The 26,711-nt window shown below is 40.2% G+C and overlaps 1 protein-coding gene across 4 annotated transcripts in view; it reads left to right on the forward strand.

The window, feature by feature from the left end:
• The window catches only part of NDRG2 (NDRG family member 2), a 43,896-nt gene extending 20,318 nt beyond the window's left edge, over positions 1 to 23,578 (forward strand). For 2 of the 4 annotated variants that reach the window (XM_034423027.3, XM_034423028.3), the window contains 14 exons: positions 1,037 to 1,142; positions 3,158 to 3,278; positions 3,374 to 3,436; positions 4,292 to 4,352; positions 7,387 to 7,473; positions 11,097 to 11,153; positions 11,912 to 12,015; positions 13,921 to 13,965; positions 16,686 to 16,737; positions 16,897 to 16,944; positions 17,431 to 17,466; positions 19,686 to 19,737; positions 20,509 to 20,542; positions 21,623 to 23,578. In XM_034423027.3, the coding sequence (XP_034278918.1) occupies positions 1,037 to 1,142; positions 3,158 to 3,278; positions 3,374 to 3,436; positions 4,292 to 4,352; positions 7,387 to 7,473; positions 11,097 to 11,153; positions 11,912 to 12,015; positions 13,921 to 13,965; positions 16,686 to 16,737; positions 16,897 to 16,944; positions 17,431 to 17,466; positions 19,686 to 19,737; positions 20,509 to 20,542; positions 21,623 to 21,821 (1,065 nt within the window). In that variant the 3' untranslated portion in view covers positions 21,822 to 23,578. The remainder of the gene's footprint in view (positions 1 to 1,036; positions 1,143 to 3,157; positions 3,279 to 3,373; positions 3,437 to 4,291; positions 4,353 to 7,386; positions 7,474 to 11,096; positions 11,154 to 11,911; positions 12,016 to 13,920; positions 13,966 to 16,685; positions 16,738 to 16,896; positions 16,945 to 17,430; positions 17,467 to 19,685; positions 19,738 to 20,508; positions 20,543 to 21,622) is intronic. The other 2 variants (XM_034423030.3, XM_034423029.3) reach the window with 1 other exon arrangement.
• Positions 23,579 to 26,711: the final 3,133 nt, after the last annotated feature.

A 26,711-nucleotide genomic window follows, 5' to 3' on the forward strand; every position in this document is an offset into this window, starting at 1 on the left:
TTCTGTTGCTAAGTGAGACAGTTATTTTGCCCCATTTTACAGCCTTTCTTGCCCCAGTTGTTAAGTGAATCATTGCAGTTGTTAAGTTAGTAATATGGATGTTAAGTGAATCTGATTTCCCCATTGACTTTGCTTGTCAGAAGATCATAAAAGCTAACCACAAGACCCCAGGACACTGCAATTGTCATTAATATGAGTCAGTTGCCAAGCATCTGAATTTTGATCACGTGCCCATGGGGATGCTGCAATGGTTGTAAGTGTTAAAAACAGTCACAAGTCACTTTTTTCAGTGCCATTGTAACTTTGAACAGTCACTAAATGAACTTTTGTAAGTCGAGGACTACCTGTATCTGTGCTACGAGAACTTCCCTTCAACACAAGATGTATTAAAAATTAAACTTTTAATTAAAGCATTCCATGATGTGTTATTTTGCTTTTTTTTCCCCATAGCAATTTAACTAGACTGAACAATTGGAAAGAAGCAGGTGTTCTATGGATAAGTAAAATACATTTTGCAAAATAAGCTAATTCATCTGCAAAAGTCAGGATTTTTTTTTTTATATTTGTGTACAGTAATGTTTTTTTTAATGCAGACACTATATTTACCTAGCCTCGCATACATAACTGACATGACCCTGAGTAGTGTTTGAACTTCTGCCAGTTCTGTGTTGTCTTTTGGCTCCAAAGGACTTTTTCCCCCAGCATGTTGTTTGGGCTTTTTATATGGAAAAGCTGTTGTTGATGCTGGGCTCCATAGGAACAATTTTTTGTTTGTGTGTATAAATGCATACAAGCTTCATTTACATAGGATTTGGAGAATTCTAATTTGTTGGATCCCACATTGCAGAGTGAGTGCTTGTGAACATGCAAAGTTTTCTCAAATGCTTGAAGATGTTGCCTGAAGGTCTCACCAACCCTCACAATTTAACTTCTCTTTCTGTGAATTCAGGGTTATCCTCATAGCAATTACTCACAAAAGCCTAGGATCTTTGCAATCTTTCATTTGTTCATCTTAGTCTTTCTTCTTCTTCTACAGAAACACACAGTGGAGACACCTTATGGGGTTGTGACCATCACCATCCATGGAACACCCAAGCCCAAACGTCCAGCTATCCTCACCTATCATGATGTGGGACAAAATCGTAAGATCAGAACATCCACTTGGTTGGGGCTGTGGGTGATGGGAAACCAGGAGTTTCACAGTTAACACAATTCACCAATTCATCTTATTGTTTCCAAATGAGAAATCCCAAGAATTTCTCATTTGGCAAGGTCAGAAATTTATGTATGTGTATATACATGCAGTGTTGACTTTGTGTTTTATTAAAAGCTCAACTAAATCACAATTCCAAGTGATAGCTGAGGAAAAGGAATGGAAATGGAAAACAAATTATTTTGCCATTTATGACTACATATTGACATGACCTATATATACAAATACAAATGTATATTCAAATTATTACAAATTGGGGGATTTCATGATTGGAACAATTTTTTTTTGTCAATGCTATTATTAAAAAACTGGGATTTAGAAGCCCTTAATGGCATGCTGTAATTTGACCTACCAGACTAAACTATGAAACCTAGGCTACAAAAATACAGAGAGGGAGGGAGGGAGGGAGGGAGGGAGGGAGGGAGGGAGGAAGGAAGGAAGGAAGGAAGGAAGGAAGGAAGAATCTAAGTGAGATTACTGTGCTTTCTTCTTATCTCTGGATAATGTTCTACTTTCTTCTGCCCTCTGTCTATATTCTCACTTGGACAAACCTACCTCTGCCACTATGAACTAACACTTAGTAACAGTCCAGATCTCAAAATCTGATTGCTTGCTGATCTTTGAATGAAGATATTGGGCAGATAATCCTGAGTCTGCCTCCTGCGTGCCTCTCCAAAGCTGTTGTCTACTGCACACTGCAAAAATTCATCCAGCAGCATGCAATAAAATATGGAGATATTAAGGAAAAAGAATGAAATGCTGCTGGTTGAATTTTCCTCTTAGTTTTCACTCCTTATCTTAGCAGCTAATTTCCCATTTTTCTCCTTCCAACTGCTAGAAGAAATTAGCCACTTAATAAAAGAGGTAAACAAGAGACAAAGGAAGGAAACGAGCTGTTCTTTCTCTAGCATACATAATATTTTTATTCCGTCTGGCTATTTCTGCTTATGGGTTAGGAAATGTTCAATTTCCCAGCAGAGGTTTGGAACAGTTATCATTAAGACAAGTTTAATGTGGAGTCAAACACAGAGTTCTCTCTTTGGAAAACAGAAACAATAATGTCTTTCATAGGATTGTTGCAAGAATTACATGTAGATTTTTATATTATTTATAGCCTTCCTTCCACAATCAAAGAGTTTAAATCATCACAAAATGTGTTTGCTGATTTATTGAGGCGTTTTTGGCTCTTTCATAGCTTCCACTCAAAATTAGGAATACCAGATCTCAGTTGCAAAAGACCAGATAGTCATTAACTGACAGAAAAAACTTATTTTTTGTTGTCCTAAGCAAAAGTGCAATTCTAAGTAAAGAAGAAATCACCAATTCTATACCAATTTTCTTCAATCCAATACCATGTGCTGGGGCCTCTCTTAAAATTCAGTTGCACCATTTCTGGAACACTTCAAGTTTAGAAAATGTTGCTTCATCACAAAAGTACTGATTTTTGCTGTTTTAAAAAAATGTATTTACTCTTTAAAGTTAAGATTCCAAATTCAAACTCTAATATGATATTTTTAATATTTTTATATTTTCAGTATAATTTGCAGCCTGTTCTGCATTTCTCCCTCCACCCATTTGGTTGATTTCTCCCTTTATGGCTTCCCTCCTTCAGTTTTTCTTACATGGAAGGTGCCTAATTCAGATTTACCTAAGCTTCTGAATGTTATGCTTTCTTGTATTTTCTTGTGGCAAATACTGGAGCCCTTTACATATTTCCTCAATGTTGCTGAATACAGGATGATATATTTCTCAATAAACACGCACAGGATTGCCTTGTGAAGCAAAATATAATAGCACATTGATTGGCACCCAGGAAACTATGGCTACTTCCCAATAGGGCTGTCCCTGTTTTATTAGGCTTTGCCCTTCTGATGGCATGACCACTTGCCCTTCTGCAGCCTGACACCCCCTTCTTATGTCTCCTCATCCCCACCCCCACCCCAGATCATTCGTGCTTCGACACTCTCTTCCACTATGAGGACATGCAAGAGATCATAAAGAACTTCGTGGTGATACATGTGGACGCACCTGGCATGGAGGAGGGGGCCCCGGCCTTCCCTCTGGGGTGAGCCTTGCAGCCTCCGTTCCTGCCCCACCCACAGTGTTGGGTGCGAAGATCAAGCTGTGTAATGCAGCCCCTATTCTCTCCTCCCTTTCTAGGTATCAGTATCCTTCTTTGGACCAGCTGGCTGACATGATCCCCTGCATCTTGCAATATGTCAAGTGAGTCTGGAGGGGATGATATGAGAGGATGATATGTGCCTGTCAGGATAGGGAAGCAAGTCTTGCTTTGAATTTGATTCCAAAATGCTTCTTTGGAAGAGGTGAAACTGAAAATATAATATCTGTCTACAGCTTTTTAAAGTAGTCATGTCTTAATATTCTCTGTCTTCTTATCTGATATCACATAGCACCTGCAATGGGCAACTGAATAATCTTGGGGGAAAAGGTGGCTGCTTTAAAGAGCTGAAGACATATGTTCTGTTCATTCTTTGAGGCATTGCACAGCCCTACCAACTGGTATTTTACTGCTTGTAAAATGTAGATAGAGTAATTCATTAGAAGATGTTTTAGGGGCATCTTAAAACCTGATGATTGATTATAGACTAAGTTGTCATGATGAGCCCCATGTCTAAATGAGTGTTTAAAATTTGAGTAATTACACTTATAGGTAAGACTACAGTTTCATTTTTCTTAACAGAGGGCTATTTTAAAATAAGTCTGTTTTAGGGCTTATATTTCAGAATGACTGAAACTGAACCAGATAAATGGGTATCTGAAGCAACAAAAAAAAAATCTGCAGCCATGAGGTTTCTCAGGCTGTAGATGCCAACCCTTATTATGTAAAGAAATAAATATAGACAATAGGCGCGAGAGAGAGAGAAATGTAAACAGTGCCGCTAAAATTACACAAGATGAAAAACGCAAACTCTGACATTTCAAACTGCAAATACTAAAAAAAGTACAAAATCAGCAACTTGAAAACAAATTTTGGAAACTGTTTCTCTACCTGAACCTCACTGAAGAATCAAGGCTGCCAAAACAGCCCTTTGCAACCTCTTTTTTTCCTTTCCACAGCTTCACCAGCATCATTGGAATTGGAGTTGGAGCTGGAGCGTATATCTTGGCACGCTACAGTGTAAGTGGAATGGGGCCTAGCATCTGTCATGCAGGCAAACATGTTCTGCATGCCAAAGGGGCATGGTCAGATCCTTAAGTCAGGGTGACTTGATCATCTCTGAAAGTCACAAGCAAATCAGGCCTCTGAGTGGCTGGCTTCTGGGTTCCTGACTATAACAGGACTAATGGGGGAAAACAATTCACAATGAGGTTTTAGTTGTTTGAGCTTTAACAGATTAACAGAGTTGGAAGGGACATTGTAAGTCATCTAGTCCAACCCAAGCAGGAGGCCCTACATCATTTCTGACAAATAACAATCCAATCTCTTCTTGAAAGCCTCCAGTGATAAAGCTCCCACACCTTCCAAAGGCAAGCTGTTCCATTGACTGATTGTTCTCACTGTCAGAAAATTTCTCCTTATTTCCAGGTTAAATCTCTCCTTGTTCAGTTTCTATCCATTATTCCTTGTCTGGCCTACAGGTGCTTTAGAAAATAGCTTGACCCCTTCCTCTCTGTGGCAGCCCCTCAAATATTGGAAGACTGCTATCATGTCTCCCCAGTCCTTCTCTTTACTAGATTAGCCATGCCCAGTTCCTGTAATCGTTCTTCATATGTTTTAGTCTCCAGTCCCCTAATCATCCTGGTTGCTCTTTTCTGCACTTTTTCTAAAGTCTCAGCATCTTTTATATAGTGTGGTGAGCAAAACTGGATGCAGTACTCTAGGTGTGGTCTTACTAAGGCTTTATAGAGTGGTATTAGTACCTCACTTGATCTTGATTGTATCCCTCTGTTAATGCAACTTAGAATTGCATTGGTTCTTTTGGCTGCTGCTGCACACTGCAGCACACATATTTAGCTGGCTGTCCACTAAGACTCCAAGATCCCTCTCACAGTTACTGCTATTAAGCCTGGTTTCACCCAGTCTATATGTGTATTTTAGATTTTTCTTGCCTAAGTGTAGGACTTTACTTTTCTCTACATTGAATTTCATTTTTTAGATAGGGCCCAGTATTCAAGTCTGTCAAGATCCATCTCAATCTTGAGCCTATCTTCTAGGGTGTTGGCTATTCCTGCCAGCTTAGTGTCACATGCAAATTTGATAAATTCCCCTTCTATTCCCTCATCTAAGTCATTTATGAAGATATTGAAGAGTACTGGGCCTAAGACGGAACCTTGTGCCCCCCCCCGCTTATTTCCCTCCATGGATGGGTCATCAAGAGAAGATTCTCCAATTATCTTTCATGTTCTCCTTGAGCTGACATGCATAATTTCCCACTCTAAAAAAAATACAACAACCATTTGAGGTAGAGTACATATTGAGTTTCATGATTAAGTAGGGAATATGTGAAACTAGGTTGCCCCAGGCCTAATTTGATTCACTTAACACTGCCTCCTCTATACATAAATGTTGTTGCAATAAAACAGCGTCATTCTAGTGTTTAAGAGATTTTGATAATAGGCATGCATAGCGGGGAAGAGAGTAGAAAAAAATGATCTAGTTGAAGAATTTTTCCTGTCAAAATCAAAAAGCAGAAAAAGACCAGTGCTCTATCGTAGGTGCTTCATCTTCTGCCTATCCCAAGTCTCAAGTTGCTTCTGTTAACTGATAATAACATATCTTCTGCTAAACATCTGTATAATTTCGAGACTTAAGAAAGTTTGATTATCACAGACCACAATTCTTGGTAAACTTATTTTCCTTTCTCCATCTCTTTTAATACATTTTTTAAAAATTCGCTTAGTTGTTTTCTGTGATGCCCCAAATCATAGTAACCAAAGCCACCTGTTCTAAACTGGCAACCACACTGCATCCTGTGTGGTTGTAGTCTATTGTAGGTACATTAACTACCATACACTTTCTGAGAAGTAAACCAATAGTGCTTCCCTTTGTCCATACTGAATCTTCAATTGATCTGTTTCAATAAAGAATCCCACATGGTTCCATGACAGTGAAAAAATATTTCCATTTTCCCCTGTTGTTTTTAATATAGTTATTTTTGGGGTAGAACAATGGCTCAGTAGTTAAGACATTGGACTTCTCAGCTGGAAAGTCAACAGCCCAGGTTTGAGAAGCCAGCATTGTGTCATGGGGTAACTGCCCGTCTTTTGTCTAGCTCCTGCCCACCTAACTGTTCAAAAGCATGCAGATGCTAGTAGATAAATAGGTACCACTTTACTGGGGAGAAAACAGTGCTTTGTTATGTCATGCTGTGACCACAGAAATGTCTTCAGACAGCATTGGGTCAACAGCCTTGAAACAGAGATGAGCACCACTCCCTATAGTCAGCAATGACTAGCGGAGTAAAATCTGCAGGGACTCCTTTGTTTTCATTTTTTCCTTTCTGTTGTTTTTACTTTGATAAAACACAACTCTTCTCTGCCAGTTGTCTCCCCCATTGCCCCCCCCATTGTCATCAGCACCCTAGCCCAGAAATATATTGTTGCGGCCTTCAAATATTTTGAATTATAATTCCTAGTGTCCTGCTGATGGAAGTTAGGGTTTCAAAACATTGGAAGATACTAAACTATATAACTGTAAAGTGCCGGGGAAAACAGGAGATTCAGGCAGTTCAAATGAGTATAAAGATTTTTTGCAAGCTTAACCTATCTACAAGAACCTGAACAACATGTTTTCTCTGATCAATAGATAAATCTCATGATAATAATCCAAATTTGTCCACCTTGTTGGACTTTGGCATTTATTATATGTAACCAAGATCTAGTGGCCTTAATGTTTTCCATAAATGTGGTGTCAACTCGGGCCATACGGTGAGTTTATGGTTCAACATAGGAAGTGGATTAATTCAATAATGAGGTTAAGCATGTTACATGAACACAGCCAGTGTACATTGAAGTTTGGACATGGATAAGAACCATGCAAATTGAATACTACATCTCTTTCAATAGCCTACTTCTACTGTATATTTTGGCCAGGTCTGAAAATATACATGAGGAATGTGATGAATTACCCTAAAATATGCTTGAGCTGTGTCATTGCAGTTAAAGTATAATCATGGTTATGGTTATTTCTATTTGTTCCTGTTTTCCCACAGCTCTCCCATGCAGACACTGTGGAGGGTTTGGTTCTGATCAACATTGACCCCAATGCCAAAGGCTGGATGGATTGGGCTGCTCATAAGGTAAGACTGAGGAAGATGCTCATAGCTGTGTGTCAACAAACTGTACATAGGACTCTGTTATAGCAAATAATTAGAGCAAGTAATTAGAGCACGTTATAGTAAGTAATTAAAATGACCATCAGTGTTTGATTTAAAGAAGTGAGGGGCAACCTGCTACTCCCAAAATCTTTGCACTTTGCAAAAAACCTAAATATTTTTTTCATTTATTCTCTAAAAGATTTAGTTATTTTGTCCAGGATCTGAAACACCTATATGTTTATCTGTTATACTTTTGCTAAAATTGTGGTATCAGTACAACCATCAGTACATGTTGGCCAAATAGCTTCAAGAGAAGATCAGCAATTGCTCATGTGTATGTGTTACTTCACTGCTGAGATTTAGAGACTAAAAATAGTTTATTGTTTTCACATATGGATATATTGATACATGGGGTCGAAACTTTAGCATATTTCATCAAGTAATAGGAAACTCCCAATTCTTCCAATTTTTAAGTTAAACCATTTAAATGCTCATCTCTGACTCTTCACAACAGTTTCTTGATAAATTTAAATACATAGTTGCTTTAAATACACACAAACAAAATTGGCACGTTTCTCATATATATTTCATTATTTCTTAAATCTAAACATAATCCATTTCCCCTTCCCAAAAAGCAAATCACTTAACATCTAGGCAAATTAACCATACATTATTATGACCTTGTTTCCCAAGACGCCTGGAGAGCGGTTGGAGGGCCAGTCTCGCTGAATCTGATCGAACACTGGTAAGGTCGCATATTAAGGCCTACCTAGTGGCGATAAAGACGGCAAAGTTTAATTACTTTTCCGCCTCTATTGCGTCATCAGGGAATTGTCCGGCCACCCTGTTTAGGGTGACCCACTCCCTGTCCCATCCGGGAGTGCGGGAGGATCTTTGGAAGGCAGGGCGGAGGATTTTGGACAATACCTGTATGACAAAATCGCTCAGATCCGGGGGGATTTGAACTCTGACTGGATAGATCAGGGCAGGGTGACGAGGAATAGTCTTGAGAATGTTATCTGGGAGGAGTTTGACGCTGTGACTCCCGATGATGTGGACAGGATTTTGGGGAGACTTAGTGCGGCCACTTGTTTACTGGACCCGTGTCCCTCCTGGTTGGTACTGGCTTCCCAGGAGGTTACACGAGGCTGGCTCCAGGGTGTTATCAACGCTTCGCTGAGTGAGGGCCACTTCCCCGCTGCCTTGAAAGAGGCAGTGGTGAGGCCTCTCCTCAAGAAGCCGTCCCTGGATCTGGCAATATTGGCCAACTACCATCCTGTCTCCAACCTTCGCTTCATGGCGAAGGTTGTTGAGAGTGTGGTCGCGCGACAGTTCCCACAATTCCTGGAGGAAACATCTTATCTAGATCCGTTCCAGTCGGGTTTCAGGTCTGGGCACAGCACGGAAACGGCATTGGTCACATTGGTTGATGATCTCTGGAGGGCTCGGGACAGGGGCTGCTCCTCTGTTCTGGTCCTGTTAGATCTCTCAGCGGCTTTTGATACCATTGACCATGGTATCATGCTGCACCAGCTGGAAGAGTTGGGGGTGGGAGGCACCGTGTTGCGGTGGTTCTCCTCCTTTCTCTCCGACCGGTCGCAGTTTGTGTTGGCAGGGGTGCAGAGGTCGACCTCGAGGCCTCTCATCTGTGGAGTGCCGCAGGGATCGGTCCTCTTGCCCCTTCTGTTCAACATTTATGTGAAGCCACTGGGCGAGATCATCCATGGCTTCGGGATGAGATACCACCAGTACGCTGATGACACCCAGCTGTACATCTCCACCCCAGGCCACCCCAATGATGCCCTTGAAGTGATGTCCCAGTGCCTGGAGGCTGTGCGGATCTGGATGGGGAGGAACAGGCTCAAGCTCAACCCTTCCAAGACTGAGTGGCTGTGGCTCCCAGCATCCCGATATAGTCAGTTGACTCCATCACTGACTATTGGGGGCGAGTCTTTGGCCCCCACAGAAAGGGCTCGCAATCTGGGAGTCCTCCTGGATATGCAGCTGTCCTTGGAGGAACATCTGACGGCTGTAACCAGGGGGACCTTTTGTCAGGTTCGCCTGATTCGTCAGTTGCGGCCCTTTCTTGATCGGGATTCCCTGTGCACAGTCACTCATGCCCTCGTCACCTCTCGCCTTGACTACTGCAATGCTCTCTACATGGGGCTCCCCTTGAAGAGCACCCGGAGGCTCCAACTGGTCCAAAATGCAGCAGCGCGGGTAGTGATGGGAGCAGCATGGCGCTCCCATGTAACACTGCTCCTGCACGAGCTGCACTGGCTCCCAGTGGTCTTCCGGGTGCGCTTCAAGGTGTTGGTTATCACCTTTAAAGCGCTCCATGGCATCGGGCCTAGCTATCTCCGAGATCGCCTGCTGCTACCGATGACCTCCCATCGTCCCGTGAGCTCCCACAGAGAGGGCCTCCTCAGGGTGCCATCAGCCAATCAATGTAGGCTGGTGACCCCCAGGGGGAGGGCCTTCTCTGTGGGGGCATCTACCCTCTGGAATCAGTTGCCCCCAGAGATAAGGAGAATCCAAGACCTTAGTGCCTTCTGCCGTGCCCTTAAAACCCACTTTTTCCAGCAAGCCGGGCTGGCTTAAGAAGAAATTTTAAATGTTTTAATTGGTTTGTATTTTTAATTTTGGGACAAATTTATATATATTTTAATTGTTTTTTTAATATTTGTATTTCATGTTTTTTAATTCTGGCTGTACACCGCACTGAGTCCTCAGGGAGAAGGGTGGTATATAAATTTAAACAAACAAACAAACAAACAAACAAACAAACATAAATAAATAAATAAATAAATAAATAAATAAATAAATAAACAAACAAACTCTTTGAGAGTTGGGGGGTGGGGAGAGATTAGAAAGTATAGAAGTGGAAAAAATATATAAAGGACAACTTCTATATTGCAGGGATTTCAAACATGATTCAAAGGTACAATCAAATACAATTTGCATATATTCAAAAGCATCTTGATGGTACATTGCATACTGGCAGGATCAATCTTAGAGTAATTCTTGAAGGAAGATGGGTGGCATATAAATTAAACAAACAAACAAATTTCTTGAGCACTGTTTAAACTGTGAAGGCATAAGTCAATGTCTCTAGTTTCAAAGACCTTCACATTTTCCTGTTGTACAGGTAGTTCTTGACTTATGTTCATTTAGTGGCCATTCAAAGTTACAATAGCACTAAAAAAAGTGACTTATGAGCACTTTTCACACTTATGACCATTGCCACATCCCTGTGGTCATGTGATTTGCATTCTGATGCTTGACAACTGACTCACATTTATCTGATAGTTGCGGTGTCCTGGAATCATGATCCCCTTTTGCGACCTTCTGACAAGCAAAGTCAATGAGAAAACCAGATTCACTTAACAACTGTGTTAGTAATTTAACAACTGCAGTGATTCATTTAACAAATGCATCAAGAAAAGTCGGAAAATGGGGCAAAACTCACCTAACAAATTTCTCATTTAGCAACATTTTTGGATTCAATTGTGGTCATAAATTGAGGAGTACCTGTACAGATATCAGTTTTGCCCTTTCAGATTAATGCTTGTTTGTTCTCTAATCATATTGTTTTTTTTCTTAAGCTTACCGGCCTCACCTCCTCCATTTCTGAGATGATCCTAGGACATCTCTTCAGCCAGGTAAGCATGAGCAGTAGGAGAAGAAAGAAATGCTGGATGGTACATAAAGAAGCAGAATAAGATAGTTAGTCTCGCTTCACTTCCAGGTCCCTGGTAATACTAGGACTGGCTTTTTAAGAAATGCACGCATTGAACTGTATTACTTTACTTCAAAAGTTAATATATAAGAGACTGCAGGTTATTTTCTAATGCAGCTATGCTAACTGGCAATTTGAATGATTCTTGGGGAACATTTGATATTATACTGAAAAAATTTAAAAGTAGGAAACAAGAAAATAATTCCTCTTTTTTTTCAATTGTGGCAAGATCTGTGGATTTCAACTCCTGCTGACTAGGGAATTCTGGGAGTTGAAATCCATACATCTTAAAGTTGCCAAGACTGAGAAACATTGCTTTAGAAGTTTAGTTTTTTTTTTCTATTATCCTCATTCCTTGTTCTATTTGTAATATTTATTTTCCAAGAGAAATGGCATTGATATGGAGTTATATGACAAATCATAATTACAGTTGGATTGAGAGAAAATGGTAGAAGAAACCTGGGTCTATTCCAATGTCTTTAAGATCAGTTGGAGGTGCAGAAGTCAACAGGCATAAATTTTCTTAGCATTGAGGGTAGCAAATCCCTTGCCAAAGGAGTTTGATGTTAAGCCACAAGCAACAGAGGCTGGTTCACAACTTGGCAGCCCTAGATATTAGATAAATTTAATGGAGTAGCGATGAGATTAAGTTACAGGAGTAACACTCCTCTTCTTCCATAGGAGGAACTTTCCAAGAACACTGAGATGGTGCAACAACAGCGGGATATCCTGAGTCATGCTACAAATTTACCCAACATTCAACTCTACTGGAGTAGTTACAACAGGTTGTGGGGACAGGGAAGACAGGGCAAAGCTGAGTCCAGGTTAAGCTCTCAGCGGCTGCCAGAATAGTCCTACGAGTGGAAAACGAACTAGGACACAGTAGAGAGAAGGATGTCCAAGCAAAAGGACCCAGCCTAAACATAAACTTTTCAAACACTTTCCTCTTGATTGGTAGCCTATGGGGATAGACCTAGATCAGTGCTTGAGAACAATGTACTTTTCACAGAGATACTTCAGCTATTCACAATCTTCATCTAAAGTAGTCATAGATCTAACGGTTTTTTGCATAGGCCTAAGAAAGCCTCCTATTTCAAATGAAGCTGTGCCTGAGTGGGTTTTTCAATACTTATAAGAGTCTATAATTATTTAATTAATTGACTTTTCCAGGTCTGTTTCAGGAGTCCCTTCATAGTTTCCAGTTTAGGAATTGCCATTCTAATAGGCAATTTTCTTATGACTCAATCATAAATTTAGTCTCTGCTCTCTTGTTTGGAAAAACTTGGAAAAACTAGGCCATGGAGATTTGAGCAATGCATTGAAATGCCATAATGTAAATCAATGAATTAAGTATTAAGCTTGAAAGGCAGATGACTTAAATATTTATATTTAATTTTGATCTTAAAAGCCATCCCGTATAATATTATTTTAAAAATCGTAAACTTTTATCATTAATAATAACAATACAGAATAGTTCACAGTTTTTCAAACTGTGGCAATTCTACAATGTATGAACTTCAACTCCCAGAAGCACCAAAATGCTGACTAATGAGAGTTGAAATCTTCATATGGTAAGGTTTCCAAGTTTGAAAAACACTGAAATAGATAAATCAATGGACATAGCCAGTATTACATGTTTGATATGCGCTAAGATTCTGGAGATGTTTTTCTAGAGCTACCAAACTTGTCTGCAAAAATCCACACAAATACTAAATGGCAGCAAAGATATTTAGAAGGCATATTCTTTGCTACCATCTAGGTGTTACCATGATATGTGTAATCCACATGAAAAGAAAAGATTAAAAACACTACCAAGTTTGTGATACTAAAAACATTCGCTCTTAAGGCTGGAGGTTTCATTTATCAAATTAGGTTAGGTTTTGAGTTCTTGTGGTTGCAGTTAAGTAGAGAACACCAACAAAAATATTAGAAATAATAAGGGAAAGCAAGTAGAAAGCCAGGTTATGAGTTATTTGGGTGTGATCATAGCAGACAGCTGTGAAGGCAAACAAAATTCTGGGATGCATCACTGGATAGATCACCAGCAGGAAAAATAGGTTTTAATCCTCTTATATAGGGCTTTAGTCAGACCACATTGTGAATAATATGTCCAGTTCTAGAGACCTCACTTAAAATACATATCATAAGATGGAGCCACTCCAGAAATGGACAACAAAAATGGTGCAAGGTCTGAAGGACAAAATATATCAAGAAAAATTGGAGGAACTGTATATGTACAGCCTAGAGGACACAAGAAAAAGAGGTGACATGATTGAAACCTTTAAATATACTTTAAGGATATTAATAAGGTTCTAGAAGGCAGTATTTTCAATATTAAGCAAAAATCAAGAATATAAGGGCACAACCTCAAACTGATAGGAGTGATATTAAAAGCATTACTTCAAAGTAATGAACTTCCAACGGGGGTAGTGGGTCAGTCATCAGTAAGTGAGTTTAAACATGCTTGGGATAAAAATAATAATTAAAAAATAAATTATTTAAAAAGAAAACAAATAAATCAAATAAACTCAAAGCGGAACTTGATGGACCACTAGATCTTTTTCTGCTATCAGTTTTTTATGTTTCCATATTTGTGGAGAAAATGGGAGAGAGGGACTGGGTGATTGGTGTAAAAAAAGCTATCCTAAGGAGGCTGAAGCAGTGATTTACAATTCCCTTTTTCTTCATAGCCGCAGAGATTTGTGCTTGGAACGTGGAGGGGATATCACCTTCAAGTGAGTATCAACCAGTCTGTAACCTTTCTGTATCTTCTTAAGATTATTTATTTGTTCTATGCATATACCATCCGAAGCTACCACTAAGACTTCTGACAGAGCTCACATATAATTAACTTTGAATCCTTAAAGTTGAATTATTAAAAGGGAAAACTTAGCAATGGGATGAAGTTGTACTTACTTACCAGTTTGGTGTAATTTGGCTTTAAAAATAATGGATGAAAAGAAGTTGCCAGCTAATAAAAAATATCGGCTGACCTGTCCTTACGGAATTTAATATCCTGCAAATGAAACTTCTCACAGATGAAAATGATGCCAGAAAAAGGTGTGGTTTAAAGCATTAAAATCTCGCAACTCTTTATACAGATGTTTGATGTCTAAACATCTATACCCTAGGTTTTAAAATCATTAGGGAGAAAAACTGAAAAAGAACTTTTTAAAAATGAAGCAGTGCCCTTCCCCTCCATCTGCTCTTCTCTTTTCATTCTAATTAATGGTATTCTAATTGACTTATACTTCTCTATTTTTTTCCTATCTTCTTTGCTCCTCATTCTGAAGCGTCAGGGACTTGCTTGCGTAATTAATTAATCCAAAATAAAATGTGCCACCATGTGAATAACTTTTAGAAGTGGCAAGAAGGAGACAGAAGTCACACTGCTAGCTCAAAGAGTGTGTTGAGGGACTAAAAAAAGACATGTCGTATGTTAGGTCTAAATATAAGAACTGTGGCAGCTTCTTTTTCTTTTCCATAGGTCCCTGTTTAGAGGCTGGACTAAAAAATTACCATTCTTTGTCTGCTATTGATGTTGCTACTGTTAAAATCCAAATATTCAATTCCCCTTCACTATTCCTACCTGTCACCTAACTAGCTATCTGGATAATATAATGTCTGTATAGACAAAGAAATCTCCAAGGAGTGCTAAAGGAAAGAGCCATTTCATTTCTGTTTGTACAGCCCCAAAATCCAGAATTTATATAAACTCAGTAAGACATCTGTTCAGGTGTTCATGCCAGCTACTTTAGTAGAATGCAAAAGAATCCTTTGATCCATGTGGGACTTGATTCTTCTGCCAAATTCAAGCGGGAGTTGGGCCTCCCTCTTCTATATTTTTGCTCTAAGGGAAAATAAATTTTGCTGCTCTTGTCTTATTATACGTAAGTCCTACACAGAAGAGGCCAAAAGTGGGGTAACAGAGGAACGGCAAATACAGTAACTTTTTTTTCTCTCTGTCAAAGCAACCACAGAAATTCAGCAGCAAACCACTTCAATACACATAAACAAGTCTGGCTCGTTTCTCTTTGAATGTGTTTAGAAGGGGGATTTCTAAACAGAGCCCCTTGCTTGTTCGTGTTAGAACTTGGACCCACAGAATGTCTGCCTCAATTTTTCAGAGGCAGTCTCGTGCAAAGAAAGAGCATCTGACTAACATATGATTGATGTCCCTGCCAAAAATCTGCAGCAATTCATGGGTGCATCTTTTGGGGCCACACAAATTGGTTTAAAATGGGCAATCTGTGGATTGCCCACCCCTTAAATTAAGAGAGCTTTAGGGGCTTTTCTTTGAGGTTCTTCCAACTGCAAGAGAAAGAACCAATCCTGAGAATATCTTGCTGCAACAGTGTCCCCATGTCCTGTTTTCACAGGTTTCAAGGATAATGTTTATTGGATTGTTTCTGCCTTGAGAATTTGTTCTTACAATAAAACTGTCATTTGAAAGTTTGAGATTCTTACAGCAACTGTTTCTTCAGCTATGCTATACTGGCTGTGCTCACACTACAAATAAACCCAAACCTAATTTACTTATTTATGACTTAGCGTGGCCAATCGAGGGGGTGGAGGGAGTCAAAGGCACAGTCCGACAGAAAGAGCTGGGAAATACAAATACGTAGCGCACAAGGCATGCTCTTCTTCATTTCTTGTTTATCTCATCTTATCTCGCTTTATATTAACCGCCAATGTTCCCCATGACTCTCCATTCTGGCACAAGAGAAATATTCGTCACTAGAAAGAGAGATAAGGAGAAGTAAACAATGGAGGAGAAAATAATAGATCAGCCTGCTGTTTTTATGTGTTTGTGTGTGAAGGCAGAGAAAGAAAAGGATTCTAGTCTTCAGCACCTACTTTAATTCTTGCGCAGCAGCAGCCCTGATGATCTGAATGATAACTCCAGCAAGCCACCTTTATCCCTTTATAGTCCATAGATTCTGGCTGTGCTGACACAGCAGGCTTAACTAGGTTACTAGAAAGCAAACTGCAGGATGCATTGGCTTTGCATTCAAATCTTAATTTAGCACGATGTACCAACCTGGCTCTTTTCATTGGTTTCTGAATCAAGGTATTATGTGTTCTAAAAATGGTTAACTCAGTAACCAAGCATCTAGGAATGGTGTTTCAGTTTTTCTCTTCCTTAGTCTCTCCGTTCATATTTTCCTCAATATTAGCCCAGCCTACCTGGCACTACTTCCAAATCTTTTGAGCCATAATTCCCACACATGTAGAAACAAAAATAAAAATAAAAATAAAGTTTGTTCTTGGGTTTTTTTGTTTTGATATTTTACTTGATTACATTTCCCTCCTGTGATTAGACTGTTTATGCTCTTTTACATAACTTGGAGTCAGTTCCTAAATCTGTAATTCCAAAACTAATTACTACAAGCAATTTATAGGCCTCCAATTCTAACTTTCTACCATTTTCCTTTTTCTCCTGCCCTCTTGCCAGATGTCCTATCATGCTGGTGGTGGGAGACCAGGCTCCACATGAAGATGCTGTGGTAAGTGATGAAGACTTCTCTTTTTTAAAAGCTCCAAAAATGGTAGGTAGATCCTGACTATTTCCTGTCTCTTTTTTACTTATTTAGAAGCAAAAATGTGTTCTTTCTTACCTTGTGTTTATTTTAGATTCAAGCTATCTACCATTCTTCTCTTTCCAGGTGGAGTGCAATTCCAAACTGGATCCCACTCAGACTTCTTTCCTCAAGGTAGGCTATGCATTTCAGATATATCCAAAAACCAACTTGCAGGATTGCAATGTTGGGCTAACCTGCAAAGTTCCTATCCCTGCAGTTATGTAGTTATGTAGGGTGATAAAACTGGTGGAAAGGAGTGAAAATTAGGTCTGTTTCAGTTACCATTTTGCCTATGGTGCTACTAACCTTGATCATGCCATCATAGATTATCTTTCTATATTTTTTTGAAAAGCAGAAAGTAGCAACTTTCCAACTACTTTTGAGCTGCCAAAAGATGGGCCTTCCCCATTTGACTATGGCATCCAAGATCATATGTTGTTATCCTACAGGGGAGCTGCAGACCAAATCAACAATTTTATGTAAACATACCTTATCACACATTTTCTCAACATGGAATAGCTCCCAGACCTTTCAGTCAGCACCTGATTGTCATGTTGGAAAGAGTTATCCTTTTTTAGGCAAGTGTGCTTATTAAGATTATTCATTCTTATATTGCAGATGGCTGATTCAGGAGGACAACCACAACTGACACAAGTAAAATATACTAATAACCTGATACACAGATTCAGAAATGGAGTTAATTTTGCATTTCAAAATATTTTTAAAAAGCAGCATTCATTTTTTTCTTAATATTTCAAAACTTATGGTTTTTTTAAAACATTTTTATTAAGGTATAATATTATAAAATACAAAATACAAAAGGAAATAGAAGAGCAGTGAGAGGGGAGGGGAAAGGGGGAAGAGAAGTGAGGAAAGATAGGGGAAAGAAAGAAAAAGAAGCATTGATTTCCAACTCTCTGTTACAGTAAAATAAGGCATTAACATCAAATCATAGCTTTTTGCTTTTCCATAATATTCTATAAAGATCTATCAATCTAATCTGTAAAACCCAAAGTCAAAGTTGCATTCTTTTCCACATCAAGCACAAAGTTCAGAAGTGGTTTCCATGTGGAACCAAAGTACTTATGTTCTTTTCTGTAATCAAAATAGTCAGTTTTGCCATTTCAGCCAACTCCATCAAAACTTAAGTTTTAATGTGTTTACATTTGTCATATGCTTACATGATTGCAGACTTATAATATATTCAGTCAATCCTGTTTTCCATATACCATAGACTGTCTTTGCACAAATCAACAAACCAAAACCCATTGGAGGTCTGTACACAGAAAATTGAATTAAAGTATGTTTGTTATCAATGCAGAAACACTGAATTATAAACTAATCCAAAGGGCTAGATCATACAGTGCAGTAGGCTGAGATATAGCTGGCTAGTTCTTACCTAAGTTTGCAATTCAGTAGAGCTTATAATACCTTTTTTGAGAAACTGGAAGAAATCGTAGGTAATTGCTAAGATGTTGTACATACTACACACACACCAAATAAAATCTCATTAAACAAGGTATTCATTTTGGGTTAGGGAAATAATGTCTCCTTCTCTGCTCTACTCCATCCAATGTAGTCATGCAAACATATGTCTGCAGAGAAAAAAGGGCCATGTTGAAAGGGAGAAGTAGAAAAGGAACCTGTAGGCATTTCTGAAAAAGTACTCCGTGCCAGTTTGAAAACATCCGGCATTCCCACATAAGCAACATTGGAGTTCTGAGCTGATTGACTTCCAATAAGGTTCTGCAATGTAGTTGAAATCACTATGAAGCTAGTGCCGTGATGGCGAACCTATGGCACGCGTGCCCAAAGTGGCATGCAAAGCCATGTCGCCTGGCACGCACAGCCTTGCCTGTTTGTCTTCCGGGTTTCTGGCATGCATGCTCATGTGACAATCAGTTGTTCTTTGTGCATGCAGCAGTGCCGAAAACCAGTGTTTCCATGCACACCAGCCATCTGATCATTGGCGCACATGCGCGCTAGAACCTAGGAGTTTGGCTTTTCCAGAGCATGATCCCTTCATACGCACAGCGGTGCCGAAAACTGGTGTGCGCATACGCACCAGCCAGCTGATTGTTGGGCGCGCATGCACACCAGAACCTGGAAGTTTGGCTTTTCCGGAGTGTGGCCCCAACAAGCGCGCACTTGTGCATGCGACAGTTCACACGACAGTTCATCATCACTGATAGTGGATGTATTTCTCCACTAAGGGGACACTTGCTCTGCGCCCTTTCTCTTGGATCTTGAGTTTCAGATCTTTTATGAGAAAGGTGAGCTGGATAGTTTTGCAGCTATCCCTCAGAAGTCCAGTTTAAAAAAGCAGAAGAGAAATCCAGAAGTTTAATAGTTTCTTCTAATCTTCAGGACTGGATTAACCCTCTTTTAAAGTTCCAGAATCCTAGATTTGTTTTTATTTTTCTGTTTTTGGTTTGGTTTGGTTTGGGTTTTTGTTTTGTTTTTTTGTTTTTTTGGTGGAAAGTGATTTTTGTAGCTGTAGAACCTGCATGGCATCAGTTTCACTTCTTATTCTTGGCATTTTAAATCACCAAAGGTAAAAAAAAAAAATCACTAACTACCTCCCAACATTTTTGAGAGTTTGGGGAATGGAGTGGGATTATTGCAATAGATCATCTCCCATAGTGTGAGGAAATCAGAATTTGTTTTAATGAATTTTATAAAAAGAGATTTGAAGGGGTTCCATGTCAGATGTTTTTTTAATCTTTGGTGTCCCCTCCCCACAAATATAGTCAATGAGCAGTAATTTGGAACCAAGGAAGCAAGTAATTGAACCATTAAGATTTTCTGCCCCACCCTCTCTTTCTATATATGCATTTTTTAATGTTTTTCTCTGTTCTTTTTCTATCTTTCAGCCTGGGAAACTGACAGAGGCATTCAAATACTTTGTGCAAGGAATGGGTTATAGTAAGTATTGGATCTGAGAACCTCTGTCCCATTGTGCATCCCCAAAGTTTATAAGTTATTGGGCTGCAAAACCTTGTGTTTCATCTAGCCAAGAGTATAGACATTCCTGACAAATTCCTTTTGTACCCTACTGTAGATTGCATTCACAAAGTACACTGATACGTACTTTATTTAGATTAGTTTAATAAATAAACCAGAGTTATATTAGTTTGCATAATATGTGAAGCAAGGGTGGGTTCTACTTACTTTTACTACCGGTTCACAACGGGAGCGCACAAGCTTTTCTGCATGCACAGATTATCCATGATGACATTGTGGTGGTTGGTCGAAGCCTCCTGCCAGTTTTACTACCGGTTCTATAGAACCAGACTGAACTGGGGGCAACCCAGCACTGATGTGAGGTTATAAGTAATGTTGGTTGAGATTACAAATTAAACTAGGAAAAAAAGACATTGTCACTTGGGACACGACATGGATCCACCATAATTGTACTACTTGATTCCTGGGACTACCCATTTCTTGGCTGGTCCTTGCACCCAAAATGATGCTTCCAGATAATTGGGATTGCTTGGAAGTTCTCCTTTTCTTTGAATCCCACTCCCCCTCTTTCCTCCCCACTTGTACATCCACCTTCTCTCCATGGCTATTTAGAGCTCAGTTACAGCAACCTATCATCTTAGTCCTTCAACAACAACCATTGTGGAACATTAATTTCAAGTACAAGTTCTTGACCAGTTTAGCCTAAGGATATCCTTTCCTATTTCTCCTCAGTCCCTTATGTACTGGACAAGAAATTGAGTCAGGGGTCAGGTACCTTCTGTGGTATTTCTCCCTCATCTCCCATAATTCTCTCCTCCAACATGTCTGCTCACCCTTCCTCTGGTTACTTCACTCCCCAATGCACAACCTCCCCTTTCCACTAGAGAGCACCAAGTTGTTTGCTGTGGTAGTAGGAAAGCAGAAGTAGGCGTTGTTTTGTTTGGATTTCTGTTGTGTGCCCAAATGGGGATGGTCTTTGGTACGCTATTACAGAAGGATTGCCGGCAATCCTGCACTGTGGTTTGATTTCAAAATTAGACCACTCACTTGATTAACCTTTTTATGCCAGTGTACTAATTGTCTGCAAATGATCTGTTGCACTCCATACCTTTAAGGGGCTGTGTTAAATATTGGGGAAGGCAGGGGCTGATGGTATGCAACTTCATTGTTTGGCACCAAAGCTAAGATGGGGATAAGTGCCAACTGTGAAGAAGAGAATGTGCAGGCTGTCAATAGGAAGCATTTGAAAATAACATGGTGTATATGCTTTCTATTCTAGAAGATTAGAAACTTTCTCCTTGATTTTCCCTTGCACCAGATAGGCTTCCCTTTCTAGGTTCTAAGCAGCCCTCACTTCCCCTTACTTGTTCTCTAGATCTTAGAGAGCATCCAATATGTAAGGAATTGAGCTGGGTGAATTTTAGACCAGGAGTCCCCAACCCCTGGGCGCAGCCCATTACTGGGCCATGGCCTTTTACTGGGCCATGGTCTTTTCTGAATCAGGCAACACGAGTGGCAGGCGAGTGCACACGCTCACGTGTGAACCTCCATTTGTGCGACCGGTGGGCTGGAGCTGCGTGCAGTCAAGTGCCTGCTTGCCACTCACACAGAACCATCTCCTTCTTCCCCCCTCACTGGGCCACGCCAGAAAGGTTGGGGACCGCTGTTTTAGGCCATTCCCTGATTGTTGCTGGTATCTTCCTTGCTATGCTCACATCTTTTCACACAAGTGCCACTTACTCCATCATTGGCTCAATTCAAAACAAGATCTTGATAATTGCCTTTTATAATATGTAAAAGTTTTATCTAACTTTGCTTCCCTCTCATTTTTTTTCTTTCTCCACAGTGGCCTCGTCCTGCATGACACGCCTCTCTCGCTCCCGCACCGCCTCTCTGTCCAGCGCCACCTCGGGGGACGGGAATCGCTCCCGGTCTCGCACCCTGTCCCAGAGCAGCGAGGCAGGAGCCCCGCAGCCACCTGCCCCCACCATGGAGGTGTCCTGCTGAGCTCCGAGCCAGGGGATGAGACCGCCTCCCACCTCTGAACAGGACTCCTTCTGCTATCCCACAATGCACTCCGGCCACTGGGCCAGGTGACGATCTCCCCTAACGGTACTAAAAGTCCAAGGAGGCCCAGATGGGATGCAACTTTACTCTTTTTAAAACAAACATTAACTCCCCCAACCTTTAAATCCAGCACATCATATCGACCTTCCTTACCAACCCTGCCTTCCTTTCTCCCGTAACTTAAAGCTAGTGTTGTCAGCCTTTGATATCTATAGTGATCCTCAGTACCTAGGGAGGTAGGGATGGAAGACTACACGTTTTCTAAATTATCAGATAATCAGTATCTCCTCTGATGTTTCCCTTTGCCCTCCAATTCTCTTGCACATGTAGATTCCTTGATATAAGAGACCTGGATTATCATTGGGCTTTGTTTTTTCCCCCCCTGTATAATCATAACTAACCCTTGTTATTCCCCCTAAATCTTGAGCGATATATTCTTGGAGTAGCCGGATGGCATCTCATTGCCTTGCAAGCTCTCTTTTGTCCCCTCCGGAGTGTACATAGGAGGAAAATAAAAATAAAAAGCAGGACCTCACAAGTGAGACGCACAAGCCTCAGTTAGGACTTGACTTGCTACTGTCATGCTAACCTAGTGCTCCCAAACAGGAGTTGCTTTTCCTCCACCCAATTCATTTCTACCCTTGTACTTGTCTGGCTTGGTCTCATCTCTCCTGATTCCATCCATCTAAATAGTCTTTGAGGTTCTGGTTCCTTCCAGAGGCTTAGATGTATTTTTGTTTTCATTCATCTTTTAAAATAAAACTAGATTCTTCATTCCCCTCCCCTCCTCTATGATCTCTCTTGGCTTTTATTTTTTATAGCTTTCCCTCCTCCTGTGCATATACTCTTCCCTGATCAAAGGCTACATTTCCTCTTTTTTGTCTTCCTTCCCTTCCACTTTCATAGATGGTAGCTGCTTTGTGGTGTGCATGCACAGTTCCTGCTAAGATAGCAACTGTTTTCTGCGATTGGGGCATTGGGAGGCTGGGCAAGATTGAAATGGGGGGCATTGGGGAGGGTGGGATTGTTCCTTTTGGGAAATGCTGGGGGCAGTGGGAAGCTTGAGACAGATTGCACTGTTGCAGCTGTGCCAGGCACAAATGACAATAGCCAATGCATCTGTGGTTTCACACAAGGAGATGAAAGGAGACTCAGACCGTCATTGGCTGTGATTTTTTTTCTTTTTCTTTGCACCAAGCGCTGATTTAGTGGGTTCTGGCTGTTGGCTTTGAGCAGGGCTCCAGTAGTGCCATGGAGGAGGAACTCCTGTAATCGGATTCTGACTATATCAGTTCTTTTGAATGTTACCAGCTGTATTAAAGACCTAAATGCTTAGATGATGTTCGCTATGTTGATCTCACAAAATAAGGAATGCATGATATTTTAAGTGGTCAAACTTCTAACTTTGGACCAGCTGTTGAAGGTGGGGGTATCAGTATGTAAGGTTTTTAATGGTATACAGTCTTGAATAGGGCCATAAGGCCTCCAGTGGAACCAGAAAGGTGTTGGTCCAACTAGAAGATATCTTACTTATTCCCTAACCTGAACAGGCACTGGGAGTTAATTGCTCAGTTGCCTATAAAAAGGGGCATTGTTTGAAAAGGACTCCAGCTGGAGTTTTAACTCCCACATGTAATGGGATCCTTGTATTTGAGAATGTGTGGGCTCTGCTTTATTTTTCCCAGAGCAGTCAATGGTGAATCCCTACTCTTAACAATAAAAATCTCTAGAGGAATCAGTTTTTGCTTCTTTTTTTATGATAGACGTATAGTCCATGCATGCAGGCCACAGACGATAACAGCTTCTGTTCAACAGGGAAGATCACCAAAGACTGCTATAAAAATCAAAGAAACAAGGCTGAATATCAGATCAGTGTTAAGTAGCAATAGAAGAGAATATAAGTACCATATTTTTCGAAGTATAAGACCCATCTTTTTTCCCAAAAAAAGAGGGTGAAAATCTGGGTGCATCTTATACTCTGAATGTAGTCCCACCCAGCTTCTTAAACAGAGGTTTCAGAGGCTGAAAGGAGCTTCAGAAAAGAAGCTCCCAAACAGAGCTTCAGAAAAGAAGCCCTCAAACAGAGCTTCAGAGGCTTTTTTTTCTGAAGCTGTTTCAGAGGCAGAAAAAAGTTTTTTCTGAAACACAGTTTCAGAAATTTCAGAGGCAGAAAAAAAGCAAGGCACAGAGCTCACAACCAAGGAACCTGTTGCTAAAATTCAACTCTGGGGGTATTCCGGGAGGCCAATCCACCTGCCAATCAGCTTTTTTCTTATTTTCCTCCCCAAAAACTAAGGTGCGTTTTATACTCCGGTGCATCTTATACTCTGAAAAATACAGTAGTTCAGGATTGAACTGTGGAGTCCTTGATGCTTTCTGCATTGGTTGTTCTTTTGCAGTCATTTTGCTACCTGACTAGGGTAACAAAACAAGTTCAGAGAGCACCAGACTCCACAGTATTCAGTATTTCAGGAATGGATATTTCAGCTGCCTCCAGGAAATTCACAATAAGCAAGATTGAGCCTCCTCAATGAACTCTGATACCAAAATGGTACCATAGGAAACAAGGAATCACTGTGGCAAGAGTTGGAAAATATTTTTATAGATTGGGGATCTATAGATTGGCTTCTGCCCCTCTCCAAAAAACACCCCTCTGTCCTACAAGAATTGAGGATGCTTAGTTTACTGAAAGATGTCCAGCAGAAAAGAGAAGCAAATAATGGAGCTCCTTACAGATTAAAACTGGAGACACAGGCTTAAGATGTGGTTTGCTTACATATTTAGTAATCCATATTTGGTTGAGCTCATGAGACACATTAAACTATAAATAAAGATTTACAAATCACAGTGATTGCAGTCACCCATCATCCCAAGTCAAAACCAGACAAATCACATAACGTATGTGAATCTGATATGGCCATGGAGATGTTAGGAAGAGTTGGCTAACCTTTTCTTGCAGGTCCCACTAGTAATGTATATTATAGTTACAGGATATTCACATACAAGTTTAATAATGTATGGAAAGTAGGTACATGCTATCTTCTTACTGCTGATGAGCTGAGGCTGAAAGATGTTCTCATGCCTATAGATGCCCAGCAAATTGGCAGCAAAGATGAGTGTTGAACTGCCCTAATCATGACGTTCCCAACAGATGCAGCTTCCCTAACTTTTTGCTCCAGCAATCTTGGCTCCAAGATTCTGCAATAAAAATAATAAATCGTTTGGTTGTGGGCCAAATCTAAAATTAATCACTGCTTGCTACCATTTAGAATTTCCACTTCACTTCACAACCTACTCTGAAAGATTTGCAAAACATGTTCCAAGAGGCTGTTCTCATGGAGAGGTCTGTATTTACTATCTGTATCAATGCTACTTCCTTTCTTAGGTCACAATTTGCCACTAGCCCTGCTGACTCAGGAGAAAGCCAACGCTATGAAGCCACCAGGCTATCTCTCTCTGAATGATTATCCAAATGTATCAAGGGTGGCTACACCAGTTGCCTTATGCATATTATTTTGTTTTATAACCTAGGACATAATGCTCTGGGAGATAATATTTAATGGCTTCTGTTCTAGTCATTTCTTTACTGTTCCTTTCACCTTCCTCAAGTTGTTATTAGCAATGAAATGGAAGAGAGTACAGTACAGAAGCTACTTTCATTCTTTCCCCCCAAAAGAAACTTCAGGTGAAGCACATTTGGTTCTAGGTCAAGAAAAAGATACAGGTAGTCCTTGGCTCACAAGCAAAATTTGGATCAGAATTTCCATTGCTAAGCAGGGCAATTGTTAAATGAATCTCACCCAATTTATGACTTTTTTCCCACGGTTATTAAGTGAATCACTGCAGTTGTTAACTGAATTGTTAAGCGATTCCAGCTTCCCCCATTGACTTTGCTCATTGGAAGCCAGCTGGAATGGTGAAAATGGTGGTTGTGACCCTGGGACACTGCAACCTTTTAAATGCATGCCAGTTGCCAGAGTTTTGATCACAAGACTATGTGGATGTTGTGACAGATATAAGGACGAGGACCGGCTGTGAATCACTTCAGTGCCATTGTTAACTTTGAACAGTCACTAAACAAATGATTGTAAGTTGAGGACTATCTGCATTATAAGAGGGATAAAAAAGACCAGTTGCTTGATTTTTCACATCGGTCTTGGTAAATAGCTGGCTGAGGATAGAAAACCCCAAGAAACTGGAAATGGGAGGGTCTGATCAGATTAGACCCAAGCAACTTCCTGGACTATACCATTTCAACCTGCAAAAGAAGGTTCGGGGTTACCCAGGGCATTTTTTTTTTTGCTACAAAATACAAAATCCAGGTAAAAATCATTGATTCCAGATTTTGAAGTTGACTGAATAAGCAGTTGTGAACAACAGTGTGTCTGCTCATGCCCCTGGAAAAAAAAACAGCTTAATTTAAGGGATGCAGCAAAGGCAATGTTCCCTCAACAGGCACAAACACAGCTGTTGTTGCCATATACACGCACACACATCGCTGCTATTCCCCTTCTCCCCTCCATGCCATGTTGAGCCAGAATCAATGCTCTGTGCAAAATGGGGCCAGCCTTGGTTTTCATTTTTAAAAGAACTGAAAAGACCAAAAAAAAAAAAAGCAAAAGAAAACGCTCAACAAAGCCCACATTTTTAAAAAAGTTCCCTTCAAATGACAAACATGGACACAGAGAAATGGATTAATTTATTACAGATGTTTTTAACAGATTTTTTTTTTTATTACCGATGGTTTCATTACAGATTTTTTTTAAAAAGAAAGAAAAGGGGGGGGGAACGAAATGGTGCCACTGTGCGATGCGTTAAACCATCTCTTGCTAACTTGTAGCATAATCTTCCGCCCGAATATCTCTAGT

The sequence above is a fragment of the Pantherophis guttatus genome, chromosome 4 (assembly GCF_059756535.1).
Source record: "Pantherophis guttatus breed Tessera chromosome 4, ASM5975653v1, whole genome shotgun sequence".
NCBI lineage: Eukaryota > Metazoa > Chordata > Lepidosauria > Squamata > Colubridae > Pantherophis > Pantherophis guttatus.